Source organism: Lonchura striata, chromosome Z, assembly GCF_046129695.1.
Source record: "Lonchura striata isolate bLonStr1 chromosome Z, bLonStr1.mat, whole genome shotgun sequence".
NCBI classification, from domain to species: Eukaryota; Metazoa; Chordata; class Aves; order Passeriformes; family Estrildidae; genus Lonchura; species Lonchura striata.
The window spans coordinates 593,449-615,820 of record NC_134642.1 but is presented as its reverse complement, the minus strand read 5'-3'; the positions used below and the strand labels follow the sequence as shown (position 1 = coordinate 615,820).

The following is a 22,372-nucleotide window of genomic DNA, read 5'->3' as shown; positions in this document are numbered from 1 at the left end:
AGGCATTTACTCACTCCTGCAGAGCTACTCACCATTTACAACACCGTGAAAGGAAACCAATGCTTCCGGCTGGGAAGTGATGCTGGAATCTGCTCACCTTGCAAGGTTTAATTTGGCTTTTTTATAAAGCAGTGGATTCAGGCAGAAAATGGGTTAAAAATGCACTTTATTCCAGGAGCAAGCAGCAAAGGTGCTGCTGCTGGTGGCCTCATGGGAGGAGGCAGAGGCAGGAGGGAGAGATGGGGAGTGGGACGGCCCCAGGGTGCCAGAGGGGTTTCCTCAGCCCTCCTGGGGTGTGTGTCCAGCACAGGTCTGTTCTCCACAGGGAGACCGAGGGAAATAAATCCCTGTCTTCCTGAGGAGCACAGAGTGTTCCGTAGGTGAGGTGTCTGCTGAGCTGCAAGGAATGGGAGCAAATGGAAGCAGAGCCCAAATGCAATCTGTGAAATGGAGTCGGGGGTTCAGCCAAGCCGAAAGCGGCCGTGTCCCACCCCGGGGATGCCAGGGAAGCCGTGGGGAGAGCAGAGATGAGTTCCCATCAAGTGCATTGGCTTGGAAAATGGGGAAGGTTTAGGGTCAGGTGCACACAGTCCCGGGGGAAGGTTTGCCAGGGGAAATGGGAAGAGCTGCAGCCACGCTGCTGTGATTGCTCCTTTCAGTGTCGATTTTCTGTAGGTCTCAGTTGTCCAGAGCCATCACCTGCTCCTGGAGCACCGCTCTGGGAGGGGGGGTACAGAATCCTGGAGTCCTGCAGTGCTTTGGGCTGGAAGGGACCGTAAAGCTCAGGCAGTTCCAGCCCCTGCCATGGGCCTGGACACAGCACAGGACAGCAGCTCCCTAATGGAATTCTGTCAGACACATGATGGAGGGACTGGTAAGGAGGATAAATGGGACTTGTGGGCTCAGAACCACACCCTGCGTGTCAGGGACAGCATTCCCTCTGCAGCTGCTGGGAGTTACTCTCTATAGTGAGAGTAACTACACAGATGATGAGATGGGAGACAGGGACAGCTCCAGCTTCACACCTGCCTGTCCCAGTGTCCCAGCAGGAGGTTGGGACTGGATGGTCTTGAAGGTCCTTTCCAAGCCAAAGCCTGCAGGACCTCGGCAGGCTGCAGGTCACTTCCCTCCAGGATGGATCTGGAGAGGCAGCTGGCAGCAAAGCCCACCTGGGATATAGGGAAGGGCTGGATGCAAACCAGCCCTCTGTGCCTGTGTCTTGTCCCATGGGATGTGGGAGGTGGTGGGCTCCAGCTCAGAGGTCTGAGTCCTGAGGGATTAAAAAAAGATTAAATACCTTTTTCTCCCAAACTGGAGGTTTGGATAAAGCATTGCTCCTGAACATGGAGGCTGGAAACGGTCACCCTCCATCTACACCAGATTCCTTCTGCTGCTCTCCTTGGCTGTCTCTGCAGAGGAAAACACACATGGAAGGTAACAGGTACTCCCTCTTTTTGGGAAAACACTACATGATTCCACCCAAGCTGCTGAGAGCAGCCGCAGCCCGGGTGTGCCTGAGGGAGACAAGGGCAGGCAGGCCCTGCTGGGGGGACATGGAGCCTTGGGATCCAGGGCACGGCTGTTTGGAATGCCGTGCCCTGCTGGGAAGGTGCCCAGGGAGCCCCCCCCAGCTGCTCCTCGGAGCATCTTGTCCAGCTCTGCTAAGGATTTAAACACCCGTTGAAATTAATCTGCTGGATAAAACCTTTTCTTCATAGTCTTCATTAATCACCCGTCCTTCCCGTAGATCCTTGCAGGAAAATAGATTTTTTAAACCTGTCAGCTGTGGTTTTGTGGGATTCATTTCGTGCCTGTTCTGTCTGTTCTGCACTGCCGGGGAGGAGGGAGACAATTAACCCGGGGCTTCAAAACTCCGAGTGCTCATTGCTGCCCCGGAGCTGGGAATTACGTAAACCACCGGCTGGGCTGGGCGCATTAAATGTAGAGTTTGGGGTCGGGGGGGGCTTTGGGTTTCCCGGCAAACCGGGAGGTTGGCAGGGCTGAAAATCCGTCCCGAGCCACCTCCTTGGGACAGCGGGGGCTGCCAGCCGCGTGTCCCGCTGGATTTGGGAAGGGGAGGGATGCTCCAGCGCCGGCCTCGGCACCTGCGCACCTCGGGCCGAAGCTCATCCCTGCTAACGAGCTCACGGGGGGGCAGGTTTCCATCCGAACGAGCCCCACCCGTGGGTTTCCATCCCACGGCCCCAAAAACCAGCACGGCGGGCTGGATCCCAGAGGATGTGACCCGGCGTTCTATCCCAAAGCGCGGCTCCGGTTCCTCCCTGGCATCAGTTCTGGATTGGGGCGGAACTGCAGGAGCCCGGGGAGGAAACACTTCCAGCAAAGGCGGCGGAGGAGCCCCCGGGGAGCGGCGCGGAGGGAGCGCGGCTGTGGCTCCCCAACCAAGCCGAGCAATTAGCGCCGCGCTGCCGGGAAGGGCGGCTGAGCTGCCAGCGCCCGCCGGGCCCGGGGGGGAACCGGCCTCGGAGAGCGGCTGGGGACGGGCCCGAGGCTGCTCGGGACACCCCGAGCACACAGAGAGACTGTCCCGGGCCAGGAAGGACAGGGCTTGGAGCCACCTGGGACAGTGGGAGGTGCCCCTGCCATGGCAGAGCTGGCACTGGACGGGCTCTAAGCTCCTTTCCAGCCCAACCCATCCTGGAGTTCCGTGACTTCCAGCACAGCCCACGCCCTGGCACGGCATCACCCCGTGGGGAGGGCTCCGAGGCTGCTCCAGGAGAGACATGGCCCATCACTGCGCTCCTTTTCCATATGGAGAAATCCATACACCAGTGACATTTCTAGGACAAGCTATTTTTGCTGTGTGAGGGGGCTGGAAAAATCAGAGTGGCTTTCAAGAAATGAAAGCACCCTATTTAAGCTGAGAAAATTGTTCTTGCTGATTAACCTCGAGCTTTTCTGCAGTGTTTCTGGTGACATAATCCCACAGGATCTAAAGGTGAGAAGGACAGCTTTGGCAGAGGTGCTGGAACATGAAGTGGTGAAGGGTCCAAATGGGGTTTGGAAACCTCACGAGCTGCTCCGTGGTGGTGAGCTGGGGTGCTGTAAATGGTCACCCTGAAAAGTAACCCCCAAAACTGGGGGTCAGAAGCTGCTCCTCAGCAAAGAGCAGTGGGACACGGCAGCTTGGAAGTTACAAAAGTAATTCCCTGATGGAAAGCAACCGCACAGTTAGATGGGCAAAGGGGCAAAAAGGCAGATAATAAATTCCCCTAGATTTCTTGTACTTCATTTGCTGCAGAGTTTGCAAATTGCTAAAGTTCATAGATTTTTTTTTTTTTTAAAATGCAGGAAATTCCATGAAAATTATGACAATTCTGGGAAGTGAAAACCAGTGCATCTCCGGGGGTGTAGATCCAGCAGGGGAGATTTAGCTCTTCCAGCCTAGAGACACACCAACTGCAGTGTGGAGAGGCTCCCAGACTTTCTTCCCCTTTCTTTTTTCCCTTTTTTTCTCCGTGGGGATAATAATAACAGTGTCAAGGACACCATTCAAGCTGATGCCTGGAGAGCTATTCAGTCCAGGCCTATTTACGGCCATTATAAAATGCCTGTGGATAGTTCAACGACCGATTTTCAAGAGTCTTTCTCTACCTTTTGAAGGCTCAGGAAAATCTATCAAACAGCAGAAATTAAGCTATTTTTCTTCAGGGGAAGAGAAACAGAGCAGGGAGCTTCTCACATTAAAATGCTGCCGTAGATTCCCGATGAATGAAAAATTGCCCGGCATAATAATGAGCCGGGAGATGGATTTTGAAACGGCTTAAAGCCCCTCTCCAGGCTCTGTGGCAGCAGCGCTGGGGATTTGGGGGTGAAAGATGGAGCTTCTCTGGCTGCTGTTCCCACATCCATGCAGGGCTGTGGGCAGGGAGTGAGGGGTGCACCGGGCCTCAGAGCCCCCAGCACCTGCTGGGATGCTGCAGGGCCGCCCCGGCCGTGGCACGGGGCTGGAGGATGGAGCTGTGCAGGACGGCTCTCGGGATCAGAGGAGAGAAGATTCCCTGCAGCAGCTCCCTTGGCTGCGCACCCGCAGCGGCAGCGAAGCCGTCCCTGTCACACGCTGCTGTGCCCAGGAGTCCTGAAGGCCCAAAGCCCACGCAGGCAGGGGCACACCCTGGTGAGTCCTCACTGTCACCCTGCCTTCCTCCCATCTGGAAAACAGCACGCGGAGCAGTTTGCTCTGAAAATGGGGGGCTTGGGTGCTGTGAGTTAATTCTCACACGACAAAAGCAATCCGTGTGCTGAACAAACAGCTCTCCCCCAAACGCGTTCCAGCATGGTTTGGGTCTCAAAGCCCTGCCCTGCTGCCATCCCAAAGCCATAAATGGGGCCCACTGGCTTTTCCAAAGCCTCCAGCCACATTTCGTGGAGTGGGAAACAAGTTTCTTTTTCCCTTACAGGATGCCAGCTCCCTCCTGTGTGTAACCACAGAGCATCATCTCCCTGCCCTGCTTCTCATGGGGAGGGGAGGCCCAAACGACCCACGGCCACGTCCTTGCCTTGGGGAGCAGCACGTGGAGCAGAGCCCGACACGCACCCGGCTCCACCCTGCTCTCAGGGAGTCATGGGGAGCCAGAAGGTCCCTCCTGAACCTCCTTTTCTCCTTTGCTTGTGCCCTCTGGAGCTGTGGCACATTTCAGAGCAGTGGCACATCCCAACCTCCGAGGGCTCCTGGGGGGGCTGCCACGGTGCCACACTCGCCCTGCTGTCCTACGGCCTGGAATGCCACGGGGGATGCCATGCCCTGCCCTGCCCATGGGATGCTGCTCCCTGGACACCACATCCTGCTCTCAGGGCCTGCTGTGCAAGCTCCCTCTCCAGCCTTCCCTCCCTTCCCAGCCCGGGCCCGCATCCCAGGTTCCTTTTTTGTGCTCTCGGATCGATTGTGTCTGTCCGAGCCCCCAGTCTGCACAAGGAGAATATGAATAAATAATGCCGTGGGGATGAAGGGGATTTGGAGCTGCCACGTGCTCCTTGGGTAAAACCCTTTCCTTCCAAGAGCAGCCGTCGCCTGTGCCACTCCTGCATTTTGTTTTGTGCTGCCGAGGCTTTTGCTTCCCGTTAGAGCAGGAGCTGTGTCCAAGGCGTTCCCGAGGGACAAGAACTCGGCTGCTGAATTTGCACGGCTGACACAGTGCTGTCAGTGCTCCGGGCCCCTCTGCTGTGGGGCGGCGCAGCAAGCAGGGCTTTGGGGATTGCAGGGCGGGATACGGGAACGCCGAGCGCCTCTGCTGGGATGCCCGAAGCGTGCCCGCGCTGCTGGCTGGCACGCGTTCCCCGCCGGGGCGGTGCTGGGACGCTGCGGCCGTGCCCAGGGGAGGTGCCGGGGGATGGGACGAGGCGGGAGCAGGGCAGAGCTCCCCGCAGGGAGCGGGACGCCGAGCCCCGCGTCCGGCACGGCCGCGGCGGTGCGGGCCGAGCCCCCCGCGTCCGGCCCGGTGCCCGCGGCTCCCGGCGGGACGCTGCCGGACAGGCCGGTCCCCGCGGGCAGCAGCTGCCCGCTCCCGTGGGAAAGGCGCCGGGCCCGGCCCCGCGCTGCCTCCGCCGCCGCAGCACTTTGTTCTTTGTGAAAAGCAGCCGCTCTTTGTGCCGCCGATTTGAATTTGACCCTTTCCAACACCAAAAATCGATATTCCCGGGGAGAAGCAGTGGGTGCTATTTTTCCAAGGCCTGTTTACAGCGGAGCAGTCCTCGAGGCAGATGTTATCTCGCGGACTTTACCAAATTTTACAAAGCATTTTCTGAGCACATAATGACAGTATTATCTTTGTCCACCTGCTGAGAGGAGCGGTGGGCTCACAATAAATATCGGCTTCCGAGACGGGCGAGGCAGAGTCCGTCTTATCTGTCCAGATGGGGGGAAAAAAAGGCCCTAATTTACATCCCAGAAAGCACTGGGGTGTGACAAAGGTCATCGGCTGACACCATACCCTCAACTGGGATGAAAAATCCACGAGTCAAGGCTGCACTGTGGGAAGGGGACACAGTCCCTTCCGGCGGCTCCTGCCCCCTGCTCTGCTCCCCGGCCCGGCGCCACCTGAGCCGTGGCGTTCCCTGGCTGGCAGAAAGCGCCCGGCTCCACTGGGCTTCCCACCCCGTGTGGGTGCCCCTGAGGAAGCACCTCCAGGGCACCGACAGTGAAGTGGCAGCAGATCCACGGCTTTGGGTCCAGGAGCCACCTCCCACCGAGTCTCCTGGCTGGGCGACTCCCTCCTTTCCCTCCATTTCTAGGACATTTTCTGGGTTTTACACAAATACCCCACAATTAGTGAGTTAATGAGCTAATAAGGGAATTCTAGCCAGCTTCTCTCTCATCTCACAGGATCCTCCCTGCTCGGTGTGTCAGCACCAGACCCGGCACAACCTCCCCGGCACATCCCGGGGGGCACAGCCCATTACGGAGTGGCAGATTCCTGGAATTAGTCACTGGATTAAGGTACGTGGCCCCGTAATTAGCAAAGGCACGTGTGATGCTGAGGTGGTACCTGAGGGTCCACAGGAGCTGAGTCAAACCACGGCTGCGTGCTCTGCTCCGGGGGCGTAGAGGCTCTGGCCGCTGGGATGTCACTGTGGAACATGTCCCACTGCCCTGTTAAAATGACAAAAAGACAGAGAAAAATGAGTGGGGAGCCAGAAGGGAATATAAAATCATTAACGCAGCACCTAATACAGTGGGAGAAATGTCAGTGGGGACGCTGAGCTAATGGGTCAGTCTCCTCCAGAATTTTATTATCTCTGAAGTTTTAAATAATGCGTCACATTCGGATCCCGGTGCCCCTCCTGCCGTCACTCCGTGATTCCCCAGCCCAGCACAAGGAAGTGGTAAGTCAGAGCCACTCACTCTTGTCTACGCATTCTACAGGTAGTGATCGAGCCAAGATTTATTTATTAGTCCGGCTGTGATTGATTGAGAGGAGATTTGCTCGCTGGAGTTAATTACAAGCAGTAAGTGGCCGCGCTGGCTGCCCGCAAAGCCCGGCCGCTGCTCCGGGGACACGCTGCTTTGTGCCCCGCGCCGTGGCACGGCCACCCGGGGCACACAGAGCTCTTGAATACTCACCGTGATGTGATGTGATCCCTGGCAGTGGGGCATCCCTGCTAGAGGGATGTTTCCTGCCTGGCACGGGGTTTGTCATCCTGCCGTCAGCGTTCCAGGGGCACTGCTGCGCTCGGGCTGCCACAAGTGGCACACACTGAGTGTGCCCCAGGTCGCCCAGGGGTGGCATGTGCACAGCCACCAGTCTCTGTGGCTGGCTCTCAGGGTGTTAATTAATTCATTTATTAATTAATTGTCTCTCCCTCGTTGGCTCTTTGGGTCGGGCTCCCTGTGCCCATCATGGTGAGAGCACCCCGGGGAGCCCTTTGTTCCACAGAGGTGAAAAATTGTACCCACAAAAAGAGTTCCCCCTGCGATCAATTCCCTCTAACAACTTTATTGATCAGCTGCAGTAACATCTCCCATTTATTAATTATGAAGAAGATGTTCCAGTGATTGCTTAAAGTTAACTGCTGTGCTTTCCCTCTGCCCTCGGGCCCCAGCCCAGCCAGCACTGCCCAGAGTGGCATCCCTGTCCCTGGAGGGATTTAAAGCTTCGGGGTGTGTTTAAAGCTCTTGGGGACATGGCTCAGTGGTGGCCTGGGCAGTGCTGGGGGAGCATTTGGTCTCAATGAACTTGGAGGGCTTTCCCAGCCTGTAGAGATTCTAGAATTGCTCCGTGCCCTTCTTGTTCCAGGATCCCAGAGCTGGCAGCTGGCCCTGGATTTGTGTCCCTGCAGCACTGGGTGCTTTGTCCCAGATCCTCTGCACAGGGAACAGCCAGGATGTGTCCGTGGCTTTCGCTGTTGGAATTACTGACAGCAGAGGTGACAAATGCCAGCGCTGGGACCGGGAGTCCTGTACACATGGGGAAAGGGATGTCGGGGTGGTTTCAACAGCCCAAAGGAGAGCTTGCCCACGTCCTTTGCTGTGGAGCTTTTCCAGGCCCAAATCCAGCCTGGCGAGGGGCTGCTCCCAGCCCTGCTCCAGCCTCAGGACCATGCCACCCCAAATGCCCAGTGTCACCAGGGCTGAGGGGGCTCATAAACCACGGTCACACTGTAAATAAATGAAGGAGTCCAGCGAGGGCAAGGAAGCCCAGGAGCAAGCTGGAAGCAGGGGTAAGGAAGGAAAAGGAAGGTCAGAAAGAGGGTAATTAAGGAAATGCAACAAAGAGAAATTATACAAGAGAGGATTAGAAATGTACAATTGGTGTCGCTAGCCGGGGCCATAAATCACCCGTGGTGGGAAGGAGATGCTGAAGGAAGCCGAGGGTGATGCTGGACTGATTATGAGTTTGAAATATGGCACGTTGGCAAAAAATCCACGGCGATTTATCTTCTGTCACCAGCCATCCCGGGAAGGTGGCAGCCATCCCCACACAGCTCTTCTGAGACTGCAACTCCGGCGCTGAATTGATTTCTGAGCCTGCCAGCCTGCATTCGTCTGAGCAGGTAACAAATAACACAGGGAGGGAAAAATTGGGAAATCAAAGAGATCGCAGTCACGGCGAAACAAATGGATGGGGTGGAGGACGGGGATTTGGATACCTCAGACTCTATTTACACCCTGCAAGCAAACAGAACCCCAAATAAGCCTTTAGCATGGTGTCCTGGATATGTAAAGATTTAATAACTCAGATTTGCAGTCCTACCCACACAGAGTGATTGCCAGCCCGAGAGAAGGGTGAAAATATACATTTAGTGAATATCTAGATCTAAAAATAAGAGAGGGCTACAAATCCTAGCAACGCAGAGGGGTTGGTTGGGAGGTGAATGAAATTGGATTAAAATATGAACATGTGCTGTAACTACAAATCCAAGCCCAACCGGGCTCCGTGGGCACAGTGCAGGAGCAGGGCTGGGGCCGTGGGGAGCCAGCCAGGAGGGCTTGGGGGGGGCTGGAGATGCTGCAGTGCCGGTGGGAGGCAAAACAGGAGCCCGAGAAAAGCTCCAGAAGGATCTGCTGGCAGGAAGCATAAACCAAAAATAGGCAGTGGCAGGAATCAAGCCGAGAGTGGGGAAAATGGAGACGGCGATCAATACCTGGAGACCAGAAACACAGAGGATGTGAACAGGTTTTATTCCTGACCTGTGCAGCCGGGGCTGAGCTGAAAACCTGATTTCTCTTAGAGAATTCATAGTGCAGAAATGTCTAAAACTGAACCATGTAAATGAGGGCATTGATTGCAATGTGCCCCTGTGCCTTTAGCACTCCTGAGCTGCTCCCAGAGGCTGGAAAGGGGACCTTGGGGCATCTCTGCCCAACCACGAGGGCACAGCCCAGTTCAGGGGTCAGGGAACGTGCCTCTGGCCCACGACAGTGATTGCTGCTGCTGCTGCTGCCCTGAGGGTGCTGGAGGAGACACAGCCTGTGGGTCTGGAGCATCCAGAGTGGGTGGGAAACATCCATTTTCCAGCTCATCCATGGTGAGAATGAAATGAGCAGGGAAGAGCTCCGAGCTGGAGAGGCATTGTCCCAGAGAAAATACTCCCAGCACGGCGCTTGCTCCTGGGCACCTGGATCAGCCCCACTCCCACGGCAGGCCCAGACCTCCAGCCTGGGATCCCACAGCCTCTCCAGGACCTCACCATTAGGAGAACTGCCCCCATTTCCTAAAAATACTGACCTAATTGGCCCTTGCACTTCATTTCCCCGGGATTAGAGCCAGGGAGTCCCAGGGCCCAGGGTCCTCCCGTAAGCACGGGAGTCCTGCTGGAAAACAGATGGTGAGGAAAAATGATTGGAGGAGGAGATTAATCATAACACTGATAGAAAACCAGATCGAAGGGATCAGGGCGTAGCAGAGGGGCTGAGCGATAATTTGGTGCCTTGTGGGAAATGAGGAGGACAGATGCTTGCCTAAATTTGGGGATTAGATTTTGTAGCCCAAAGAAGATAATAAATGAAATGATTATGGCATTAAAGTGCTGGTCCCTGTAGACAAGTGGGTTGGCAAGACCCTTGGCATTAAGAGACAGGGATGAGGGGACAGGTCAGTTTTAGGGCACCCTATCAAAGGTCATCTCCTGACTGCTGAGAGCTGCTTTAGCCCAGAGGAAATTCCTCCTTCAGGGGATCTATGGAGCACGGGGCAAGGATCCTGTGGTCACGAATTTCCAATGAAGTTTAACAAAAAAAATAAAATAAAATAAAATAAAAAAGCCTTTTCTTTTTCTCCTTTTTACCTAGCTCGTGTGCTATTTGGGCTTTGGGAAAGTCATGGCATTTCAGTGGGACAGAGCTCCAGGGTAGCTGGAAGGGCAAGGGTGTGTGGAGCCACCAAGCCCAGGCTGCACTGGCAGGGGCACCCTCAGCTCAGCCGGCTCCTCAGGCTCCACACTCAGAGCTGCCCTGAGCAAAGAGGTGCTTTTGTTCGCGGGGATTTTTCCTGGCTTTTGTCGCCGGGTTGAAGCCCGAGTGGCACCGGAGCTGGCCCGCTGAGGGCTGCCTGCGCCCGGCAGCGCCGGGGCCGGGCGGCGCTGCCCCGGCTCCGCAGGGACGGTCCCTTGCTCCCGCCCCGTTCTCCCTGGGAGGGTAATTGGAGCTCGGGCTTGAGACGAAGATCCGCCACTGCCTGGGGTCCCCGCGCTGCGGCCCCGCTGTTGATCCGTGCTCCAGTTTAAAGAGTTTCCCACGGAGAAGTGGCTAATGATGGCCCCACAAGATGAGCAGGGAGGAGGCAACTGCAGCCGCTCCTCTGGGCGAACGCAGCAGCCCCTCTGCCGGAGAGGGAAGCGGCGTGGGAGAGCCCGGGAGCCGGGGGAGGAGGAGGAGGAGGAGGAGAGGGAAGTGCTTTACGAGGGGAGCCTCTCCTCTTCCCCCACAAAGATCTAAAAACTATTAATTTCGGGCAGCAGCTAGGAAGATATACATGAAAGGGAAATTGATTTCTATTTAAATGGTATGTTTTCATCACCTTTTTTTCAGAGCATGAACATTCATCTCCGAGTACCTGTGCTAATTGATTTCAAATGCAATTCAACACAATCACTGTAGAATAATAAATCTGGGGGCCAAGAAGGGAAAGGAGGGAGAGCCTTCACAGGGACGGGAGCCTGGAAAAGGTGGCACGATCCCATTACAGCCGTCCTTGGGGATCAGCGAGGTTTGTGGATAACGCGAAGGGACCTGCTAATCCACATAAACCCTGGGGGAGAGAGAGATTGCAGCGAGACGGGGCACAAGCCAGGAAAGGAGCCGGGCGTCCCAGGGCTGGGAGGGGTGGTTTGGGGTGGGAGGGACCTTACAGACAATCCAGAGCCGTGCCGCGGGCAGGGACACCTTCCACTGGAACAGATCGCTCCAAACTCCATCCCGAACACTTCCACGGGAGCAGCGGGCGGAGGAGCAGGGGGAGGCTGGAGGAGCTGGGGGGCACCAGTAAAAGCTGCAGCTGGAGAAGCGGTGTCACCTGCGATGTCCTGGGAGGCCACCGCGCAGGACATCGCTCCGGGAGCAACAGCTCTGAAAAACATCCAGCTTTTAGGTGTTTGTCCTCAAATAAATAATGGAACATGATACCCAAAAAGCTGCTGTGGGAAAATGGGCTAATGGAAGCCCTGGGTAAATGTAGGTGAGGCGGAGGGGAGCTGCTCCTGCCTCAGCATGGGGCACTTGTGGCCAGATATTGCAGTGCTACAGCCTGTTGTGGTACTCAGGGCTCAAAAGGATGCTGGAAACTGGGGAGAGAGCAGAAAATAGCCATAAAAATTACCTGCAGCCAAAAAGACACTGCACAGCAACCAGCTGAAACAACCTGACACGTTTAGCTCATCAAGGAGAGAGGGGGAAATGCCCTGGTAGCTGGATATGGGAACTTCTGCAGGAGAAACGACAGAGTAACAAGGCAGCTTTAACCCGAGGCTGCTCCATAAGGAAAGAGTCCCCACGCTGCAGCCGGGGGGAAGCCGTGCGAGCCCTTCCCCACTGACACAGGCACACGCTCTTAGGTACAAGTAGGATGAGGGAGTGAAATTCCGAGGCCTTTGGCAAATGAGCAAGCTGCGAATCCAGCGTGGCACTGTAGGATAAAGCTCAATAGCAATGTTCACAGGGAGTCAGCCCCGTTTACCCTGGCTGGTTTGGCTCCCAGCTAATCCAAGCCGTTTCACACATCGCTGGGAAGGGAAGGGGATGTATGTGCACACTGCTCAAACTGGAGATGCTGCTGCAAATTCTCTGTTCTTTTGCTGTCTCCACCGCTGGGACAGAGACAGGCATTTTTGCTGGATTTCTCTGAAGCAGTTTTTATGGATATCATCTTTTTCCAGAACCTGCCAGGGAGAGGGTTAGAGCTGAAAACCCACCTCCAAACCACTTGGAGCTCTTATATTGATGCAGCTGGGACTGTAAGCAAAATAAACCCAGTGAAATAATGGCCAGTGGACAGGCAGAGACCGTGGAAAGGATATTGATTGGAACAGGGTCTCTTTTCTGCACAGCACAGTGAGCTCCGGAGGGCTGAGCTTCAGGTAATTTCTAGCAAATAATGTGTTGTACACTGTTATTTGTGGATCCTGGAAATCAAACTGGAGCATCCGGGGCTCTTGTCTAACAAGTCCCTGTAGCTAGAGCCAGTAGCTGGTGCCTTGAGAGAGGAATAAAAGCAGCAAATAAATTGGAATAAAAGAAAAGGCAGCATGCTTGGCAGTGGTGGGACACCGGGTGCACCCCCAGGCGGCAGCAGCTTCCCTGGGTCCGTATGTAAACCCTGCCAGGAATACCCCACGGAAGCTGAATGAGATGAAGTTTTCCAGGTGCAGAGGTGCAAGATGGGATGGGACACAGGGCCACAGGCACGGGGAGAGCCAGGAACAGCAGCTCCCCCCTCCATCCCTGCGCCAGGGCCAGGAAAATAGATGTATGGGTTACTAACATTCCTCGAGCTGGCGGCGCTTGCTGCCAAAAGGATTTTGGGGGGCAGGACACACCTGTCCACGGCAGAAGGGGCGTCAGGAGCCCTGCCAGCGCCGGCATCCTGCACGGGTAACAAAGAGATTGCAGCACCGCTTCAGAGGTGGACAATTGGAGAAACTGGCTCATATTTTTAAATGAACAAATGACACTTCATCGTGGCCGTGACAGAGGGCTCGGCGCTGCTTTACAGTAATCTATGCCTTCTTGAACACACGGCTGCGATCCTGGCCGCCAGCAGATGAAGGATGGAGGAGCAGGCAAAAGGTTAATAGAGCATTGGGCCTTTTTTAATTGAAAAAATGACTGAGGGACCATGTAGCAGAGCGAGCTGTAATATTATTACAGGCTGTAAGTACTGTTCCAGAGACTTACTGTTCATCTGGGAGCAGAGTAATGAGCGCCGGGCCGCGGCTCCCGCCTCGGCCGGAATGCCGATGGCTCTCCAACAGGAATCAGCTGCCTTGGGAGAGGGACAGGGTCGCCTAAATGTTTGTGTTCCTTTGCAAAGTTTGAGTTTCTCCAGGAAGAAGTACCCTGCGTGGCTGGCAAACCCGATTCCTCCACATGATGCCACAGCAGTGCCATACCAGATCAGCATTGGCGTGAGAGAGGCTCCAGCTGGGCTCGGATCTGTGGTTAAGGGAAGAGGCTGCAGGGAGCTGCCTCCTGATCCAGCCTGCGTGGCACAGGGTAAACCAGCACAGCTGTGTCCATCTCAGGAAGTGAGACCTTTATGCCACCATGGAAGGGCCCCGTGTCCTTCCCTGGCACTGCTGGTGCTCCCTGCTGCAAGTCTGGCACAGGGCACAGCATGGAGCATTCCTGCACCTGAGCATCCCTGTGCCAATTCCTGCACGGGAGCATCCCTGTGCCCCTGCCATGGGTGCCCTGGTTGGAATCTGCAGCACAGACCCTCCGCTCAGCCCCAGCATCCCGGGGAGCTCCGTGACCCCGCAGTGCCATCTGCTCCAGAGGTCAGGAACGGGGATAGAGGGCACCTGGGAGAGCCTGCAAGGACAGAGAGGACGAGGGGGAGGAGGATGTCCCCGAGAGGCCGGCAGACAAGGGGAATGGCCTTGCAGGCTGCAGCAGCCGAGGGAAGCCCATCCTCGGAGGAAGTTTACTCCGGAGCAGGGTCAGTGCCCGGCTCAGCGGAGCCCAGCGGTGCCGACAGGGCTAATTGATGAGGAATTGCCACCGGAGCGCTGTGTCATCCCGAGGAGCTGAACTCGGGGCTGGGGGAAGCAGGCTGTTAAACAGGCTGTGGAGGCACTTTGGGCCGCCAGGATTTATGCTCCGCAGGAGCAGCTCTATCTGTCATCTGTGAAAAGCCTCATTTACAGAGAGACTCCGTCAGGAAAGGCAATCAGCCTGGAAGCTGCTATGCTGGGAATTTATAACTGCTGTGCCAGGGAGAGCTCATCCCTCCCTTCCTCAGGAGCCCCAGGAGCGGTGGCAGGAGCTGCAGGGAGCTGGTCTGTGCCTAGGAATGGGTGTTTGCTCCCCCAGGGAATCCCCTGGCCCCAGAACCGCCTCAAAGAGCTCCGAGCCTGGAGAGTGACACGGTCTGATGGTGACATGGTCTGTGGCACGGCTGGGAATGCTTCTGTTAGGAATTCACAGACCCGTCTCCCGTGGGCAAACAGGAATTCTCATGGAAAAAAGCACGTTTTGCCTCACCTCTGGGCCTGGTGATACCCTGGGGCTTTGAGGATTCCCAGGCATGGGAAACCACAGAATCCCAGAATGGTTTGATTTGGAAGGGGTCTTAAAACCTAGTCTTAAAGGGGGTCGGTGCCACCCCCTGCCATGGGCAGGGCCACCTTTCCCTAGCCCAGGTTGCTCCAAGCTTCTCACCGCAGCCCGGTGTGGATGCCCTCTCCTTCCCAGGACCCCTGGGAGCCCCAGCAGGGCACAGCGCTGGGAATCTGCTGGGCAGCTGGGAGCAATGGGTTATTATGGCAGCACGTGTTCCTGCAGAGCCCACTCCGGTCCCCTGCTCCAGTCTTCCCATGATGGACCTTGGAATAAAGGCCCTGACCGACAGATGGATGGCTAACATCATCATTTGCGCTGCATTTTCCTCTCCCGTGGAGGATGAGCTCCAGTTACTCCCATCCATCTCATTCTTTCGAGTCATCTTCATTCTGCAATTTCCCCTCACCCCGAAAAGAGTCAAAGATCGATCCGTTTTTTTCCAGTTTCAGCCAGGGAGAGGGAAGGAGCCCGGGGAGAGGCAGAGGATGCCTCTTGCCTCCCCAGCACATGCCTGTCTGTGGTTCCTCCCCGTTCCGAGCGGGAGCACGGCTGCCTGGGTATTGATCCCTCCCAGGGAAGTGCTGCAGCCTGTGTCCTGACCTCCTGCTCACCTGCCAGAGCCAAAAGCAGTCGGCTTGGTGTCTCTGCGAGGCAGAAAAGGAGTTTCTCCCCTCCAAAAGGCAAAGAGTGTCCCAGCCAGGACAGCAGCCCGCGAGCCCAGCCACTGCCACTCTGCAGCAGCACAGAAAGGAGTTGGGAATCAATCCCCACGGGAGGAGGATGAGCCCTGCCCACATCTGCAGAGTCGTGTTTGGTCTCAGCTGCTCTGTTCAGGGCCAGCTGGGACCCTGAGGTTGGCAGTGGGGAGATGTGGCACTCAGATCAAAAATGGAATTCAGACACCCACCATGAAACACTTCAGAGCCAAACATCTCTGCCACGTCACTGTCCCACTAAATCCTCACTCCAACACATCCCTGTTGTGCCCCTTGCCCTGTCTGGTAACAAGTCTGATTTTAGGTGTCACGCAGCAGGTGTTTAATTATCAGAGACGGGGCTTAATGGCATTTGTGTCCCAGCAGGGAGCAGTTTGGATGCAGTTTGGCTCCAGGAGCTGCCAGTGCTGCCTCCCAGACTCCCTCTCTGATAACAGGTGCTTTTACAAACATTGTTAAATGAGATGGATTCAAAATAGGCCTGGTTTTCCCACCTGATCGATAGATCTGAAAGTAACAATGCCAAATATCTGAAGTTATTGTGCAGCGCTGATGGCTGTCAGGACCACGGGCAGAGCAAAGACAAATACACACCTTTGCCTGGGTTATTACTTTAAGCCTGTTATTATCATTATTATGGGTGATTAAAAATCCCATTAATCAGATGCTAAACAGATTAAGCCCTATGAATTAATTTTCTGGAAATAACTAAGATAAACATTCTGTGCAGAGCTCATTTAATGAAATAGAAGCTGTTTATCTGCAAAATTAGGGCTTGAGCGTAGCTGAGCATTGGCTGGAAAAATCCAGTACGGTGTGGGCACAGCGGGCACAGGCTGGAGCCAACGCCGATTTTTTACCCATTCTAAGTAAAAGAAAAATCTTTCTGTAAGTAATTTATGATGCATTACACAAAGAGCTCATTAGCGAGAGCTACAAAATAAAATTACAGTCAGTTAGGAAATAATTTTTTGATTTAGTGTGCAAGGAGAGGGGGCTGAAGGGCAGAGGCCACCTGTGCTGCTGATGGGAGCACTGTTAGGGCTGTTCTGCAATGGGGACCAAGAAGGAGAACCCTAAGGTTGAATTAAGAATGTAAGATAACAAAATAGAAGAGATACATGAAAATAAAATGTATTCTGGTATGTTAGCAAAACAGAGTGAAATCTGGAGCCAAACAGGATTTTCTTCCTGGTTTATGTGCACCTCTGCACTATGCACAACCTCCACCATTTCCCTGCGAGCAGGAGGCAACTGGGAGCCAAGATCCCTGGAAAACCATTTTCTCCTATGAACAGTTAAACAAGAGGGCTCTTCCCAGCTTTGCCATTCACGACAATGATATAGGGAATGAACATAAATTGATTTTTCACCACCATCTTTCCCTTCCACGATTATGGAGTTGCCTCTGAGAGCAAAATATTGGAACCAATGGGGTAAAGAAATAAATAGAAAAGCCATGCAGCTGTGGCAGCGTCCTCATCCTGAAATTATCCAGCTGTTCCTGCTGCTATCCCAGCCCTGGGGTGACCGACACCCCGATCTCCAGGGCATTGCTCTGGCTCCTTTTCTGTTAAGAGGAGCTTCACAGCCCAGTATCCAACCCCTAAAGTGTCCCCAGGGACAAGTGGACCTTCCCTTGGAATCCATTTATAGCCTTCTCCAGAAATTGCCTATGGAACTGCTGTTTCTTGTGCCTGTTTTAATAGATGGGTGTGTTTGCTATTGCTGTTGAAAGTTCTGTGTTTGGCCTTCTGAAGTCATTTGATTAGGAAGTAGAGAGAATATCTGAGCAGCAGAGAAGGCTCTCACAATCAGCACTAGGAGGAATAATCCAATTTTCTTGGCAAAGAAGGGCAAGGGTCCTCCTAGGAGGTCAAAGCTCCCTTAGCACAATTAGAACTTTAATTAATGAAATTGGTTGAGCGTCCACCAGCAGAAGCAGCGTATTTGTGGAGCTCTGGGAGTGAAGACAGCAGCTCCCTACTGGCTCTCCTGAGCACACCCTGGGCCCCCAAATGCACCCAGACCCCACATGGAGGACATTTATTCCAGAGATCCAACTCTGGGGCTCTTGGTTGGACATCAGAGCCAGATTGGCCTCTCCAGCAGCATTGTGAGGAGCGGCACGACTCACCGTGTGTCGTGCTGTTCAGACATGCTGTCTGCAATTAATATTGCATAATGGCCTCCCGATTCCTAAATTATGTATTTCTCCTTCTCAGCATCGTGTGGCTTTTTTACAGGGTTAATTATTTTCCATCATTCTGCCTTTAGCAACAGTCGTCTTAATTAAGGGGGCCAAGTTCCGCTCTCATTCCTGCCTGGCAGATCCTAATGAAATCAATGGAGCCGTGCGGTGTAAATGGGAGGGACGCCGGCCATCCAGTAAAAGTAAAAGGTTCCCTCTCTTGTTGATTAATGCATAAAATTAACTCAGGCTTAATGTCCAACTCCTGACTGAGTGAATCCCTGCAGAGCCCCCTCTCGGGCTGCTGTTCCACGAGCAGTTCTGACCTTGCTCATCCCGTGTGCACAGCAGCAATGCTCTGCCACGGCAGCAGCACGCCCAGGGTGCCCTGGCTGTACTTTTGGGTTTGAGAAACACGCAGAAGTTTGCAAGCAGGACTCCAAGTCACTGTCACCTCTCCCTGCAGTGGCTCCAGACAGCGCTGAGCAGGTGGTCCCTGTCTCTTTGCTCCTGCCCAGGGATCTGCCAGCAGGCAGCTCCCCCAAAGCCATGTGCTGTTCGCTTCCAGGGATCAAACACCTGAGGCAGGGATTTAAATCAGCCCAGAGCCCCGTCCTTGGCAGTGTCCCCCGGCTTCCTGACTCCCTGACTCTCCCCCCCCAACCCTTGCCTGCTGGCACCGAAAGGGCTGATCCCCAATTATTCCTCCCCGGCTTGCATTTCCTGACAGCCCAACATTAAACCAGGCCCAGGCAGCCATGCAGGGGAGGCTCCAATAAGTGGATCCACATGCAATATTCATGGATGGCTTCAGAATAGTTACAGATCCATCACGCTTGGCAGCGGGATGGGGATGGCGTGCTCTCCTAATGCTGGGCTTAAGCACCTTCTTGAAGCCGAGCCCTGAGGGTGGGTGACCGCCTGGAGCCGGGGGTGCCGGCGCGGTCCCGCTGCTGGTGTGTCCCCATCTGTCCTGCCAAAGGCCCCTGCCCGCTCCAGAGTCCCCTCCCACCTCAGGGAAGCCCTGGAAAGCCTTTTGGGACCTGGGCCTGTGGGCATCCCTGGCCACCCCATAATGCGCTGCTCATGCACCCGGCTGGAGCTCTGGATAAGGAGCAGGGAAAACAAGGGAACCGCTGGAGCTTAATGCACTCACTCCAGGAAAGGTTTGTTTACCAGCTTCTGGCCAGCACCACGCTGCAGCTCCAAACCTGATCTCATCCCCTAGGATTAATTTTTACACAATCATTCCGCAGTCTATGATAATCACTCCACAAAAAAAAAAAAAAAAAAGAAGAGATTTGGGATTTTTTTCCAGCGCGGAGGATTAGGCCTAAAGACAAGTAATCTGCAGGAAGCTCAGCTGCATGCACACCACTAATCGCTCCGCACTCTTCCCAGCTTTAGCTCTTTCATTAGGATTTTCCACAGTGGGCTGGCTGTCCTTGCTGAGGCTGGCTGCCCTGGCCAGGCAGACACATCCCGAGGGATCCGGCCGCGTGCCAGCCCACGGGGGTCACGGCAGCAGCTCGGGCGAGTGGCAGTGCCAGGAGTCCCTGCAGTGCCACGCGTCCCCGTGGTGCTGAGCATCCCCCTGTGCCCTCCAACCTGCCGTTAAGAAACTACTAAAAGAAATGATGAGCTTAAATCCTGAAGCTTTTAGTAAATTCCTGGTGGTTTAACTAGGTGAAGAGTGAATAACAACTGGGGAACTGGCAATTTCCCTGCTCCAGGGGCAGCCGTGTTCTCCTGAGCCCCCAGGAACCTGCTTCAGCTGCCAGCTTTGCTAGGTCTGGCTTAATTAACCCTGGTCCTGCACTAAGAGCAGCAGTGAGTGCAGGAGGTAGCAACACACACCCCAATCACTCCTCATGGTCACACCAGGATTATTCCCATTGTTTCCCACTGAGGCTTGGGACTGAATTCCCAGAGATTCCTGATGGGATGTGATCCCATGCCTAGAGCTTGGCAGGCTCCTGGCTCTGCCAGAAGGGTGAGAGATCACAGGCTGAGAAAAATTGCTGCAAGTTTTAAAGTCAGGAGAAGAGACGTGCCCGTTGTGCCCAGCAAGCGTTTTTCCAAATAAAATTAAAATAAGTACATCTCTATGATGGCTCTGACCACAGGGATAAGGATGCAAGGCCAGGTTTTTAAAACAAAATAATGTAAGCACTTAGAAAAGGACTCGAGCAGACTTTGGGTACTTATGTTCAAAATAATTGTCCCAGGAAACCCGATTCAGCAGCCACCCAGGCTGAAAGCACTTAGGCACACGTGGGCAGGCGTTCAACAAAGCATTTAGTGACCCCGGCGCTGCATCAGCAGGAACGCGGGGCTCCGGGCAGGGAGTGACTCAGGGAAACCGCGGGGCTCAGGCGGACGAGGTCCCGCCGGGGGACGGCCGGGGTCCCGCCCGGGTCCCGCCTGGATCCTGCCAAATTCCCACTGCGGTCATACCTGGTCGCGCGTGGGTTCATTGGGATCCCAGCTGCTTCCAGGCTGCATCCTGCCCAGCCCTCTCTGGGGTCCCGTCTGGCCCCAGGCACGGGCGGCAGTGTCCCCGCTGTTTGCCGCTGGCTCCTGAACTCCCTGGCTGCTCCCACTGCCTTAAGAGCCGCGATGAGAGGGTTCCTTAGCCCAACGGGATGACCCAGGAGCCGCAGGAGCTCGCTCCTCACACCCTTCCCCCGGGAATACCTTTGCAGTCCAAGCAGAGCTGCTGTAATCCAGCAGCCACGGCTACTAAACACAGCCCAGGAGGGAGAAGTCTTGTGGTAATAAATCCACGGATCTTCACACCCCAGCAGGCTGACAAGCACCTGGTTTTAAAAGAGACTTTAAAACCACTTGGAGCACTTTGAGGCAGACCGAGACCTCCTTATGCTTGGAGACCCCAAACACCAGCTTCAAAGGAGGGAGGGAAATTGCAAAGATAGCCCTGGAAAAAAGTGGATTTCAGTGGGGGCAAGTCTTCGTAGCACAAGTTTCCTGTGCTGTTATAAAGACCATGTACCTTTTGCATGAATAAATCAAAAGTGGGAACCTTTCCTAAGCACATGCCCTACCTGACAGGTGGCTCTTCCGCTGGGCTGTGATCGATGCTCCAGGTTCCTTTCGTGTGGTGCGGCCGTGCTTCTGCTCGATGGGACCCATCGCTCCCGCAGTGCCACCCCTGCTGCCCGGGGACTCTGCCCCAGGACGGGGTGTCCATGGGTGCCCAGAGAGCGGGCTCTGTCCCACTGCCCAGCTGAGAGCTTTCACACACGAGGCAATTTCTCCTTGCAGAGCCTCAGACCTCAGCTAACCAGATTTCCTGCCACTGCCACTGCTGAATTTTCCTGACTTTTGGGCCAGTGTTTCTCACCAGCTGAGGGCTTGGTGCACCTGGGGCTAGGCCAGGACTGGTGGGGAGCTGCTGGCAGCCTGGGTCACGTCCTTCCAAGCTGCCCCTCATCTTCAAGGCAGCTTGCAGAGGCACCCTGTGAGCCGCTGGCTCCTTTGGAGCTGCCCCCAGCCCCGAGGTGCCTAATTGAGGCGGGAGCGGTACCTGGGCCTCCCTGCTCCTGCCGCAGCCTCCGGCGAGCTGAGCTCTGTGTCAATTACAGGAAAATCAATGAAGATACTGTTCAGGACTCCTTTTCACCATTCAGCACGGATGATATCCTTCACTTTCTAGCACTGATTCATTTACTTTCAGCCTCTCCAGGGGCTCCTGACATATTGCTATCTCTGAAGAATCTGAAGCAAGAACTGCCTTTGTTTCCACTGCAACTTGTTGGTGGGGCTGGGGCTCACCGAGGGTCAGGAGAGAGGTTGCAGCACACAGCAGGGTTTAAACATTTCTTACCAAAACACCTTCCCAAGGTCCTCCCAGATCTCTTTTGCATGGCTGGAATCAGGGGAAAAATGGGTCCAAACACAGGATCAGAGTGCCATCAGTGTCCTTGCTCCAGCTCCAGGCTACTTCAGCTGAGCTGTCCCCAAAAATGGTGACACCACAGTAGTGCTGCTTCTCTTGTTGGCCACGTTGGATGGGTATTGGAGCAACCTGGTCCTGTGGAAGATGACCATGGCAGGGCCTTGGAACTGCATGGTCTTTCGCAGTCCAGCAGCTGTGAACTCTCCTGCAAGAGAAAAGCCAGGAGAGTGAAGAGGACTGTGACACCAGGGCTGCACAATCTCACTCTGGGGTTTATTCCTACCCCCAGGACTCAAGGTCAGAAATTACAGAAGACAATATCAAATGTTACAGAACCGATTTCTAAACTATTTAAAGCAAAAGTCTGCAGTTGGTTTATCATGAGAAGGCTTGGATTTCACTGGGACAACACTATCCATGTTCAAGCTGGGATACCATGCACTGGGTGGACAATAATGGACATCAGGTGAGAGCCACTTGAAATGCCAATGTCCTGTATCAAACCACTGCCACTTCCTGCACTCCCAGCCTTTTCTCTCGCTCCACCAAAGCCACAGGCAGCCCGCAGCAGTCGGATATAGACCTCAGGCAGTACTCTGGCCAAACTCCCACTGCAGGCGGAAGAACCACACTGATGCAAACCCCAGCCCCGCGAGCTCCTCATGCTCCTGCTCTTCAAAGAGAGCTCCGTGCATGGAGAGCAGGAGGAAATAGCCCAGAGCAAGGACAGGGCTACAAAGACAGGATCTATTATTTATGAGGCACTTCAGTGAACTCGGGGCTTGGAGGCAGAGTGGGTTGGGGGGGGGCCT

General features: G+C 54.8%; 1 protein-coding gene across 2 annotated transcripts; it reads right to left on the bottom strand.

The window, feature by feature from the left end:
- Positions 1-149: 149 nt before the first annotated feature.
- LOC144248296 (uncharacterized) lies at positions 150-21,752 on the bottom strand. Of its 2 annotated transcripts, XM_077790338.1 has the most exons (4): positions 21,489-21,752; positions 6,507-6,610; positions 1,298-1,409; positions 150-763 (listed from the first exon to the last, which is right to left on the bottom strand). In XM_077790338.1, the coding sequence occupies exons 1-4, from the start codon at positions 21,526-21,528 to the stop codon at positions 696-698; spliced, it is 324 nt and encodes a 107-aa protein (XP_077646464.1). In that variant the 5' UTR covers positions 21,529-21,752; the 3' UTR covers positions 150-695. The 2 variants fall into 2 exon arrangements, 1 of the variants encoding a protein (XP_077646464.1); XR_013341677.1 differs by lacking the exon at positions 21,489-21,752 and adding an exon at positions 21,189-21,256 and having other exon boundaries at positions 150-1,409.
- Positions 21,753-22,372: the final 620 nt, after the last annotated feature.

Excerpts from the sequence above, each read along its gene's own strand:
- LOC144248296 (XM_077790338.1), bottom strand. The coding sequence starts at position 21,528 with ATGCAAAAGAGATCTGGGAGGACCTTGGGAAGGTGTTTTG. Across the intron at positions 1,410-6,506 it reads CAGCTCCTGTGGACCCTCAG|AGACAGCCAAGGAGAGCAGC; the intron begins GTACCACCTCAG and ends TTTCCTCTGCAG. Across the intron at positions 764-1,297 it reads CTCCAGTTTGGGAGAAAAAG|CCCAAAGCACTGCAGGACTC; the intron begins GTATTTAATCTT and ends GGTCCCTTCCAG.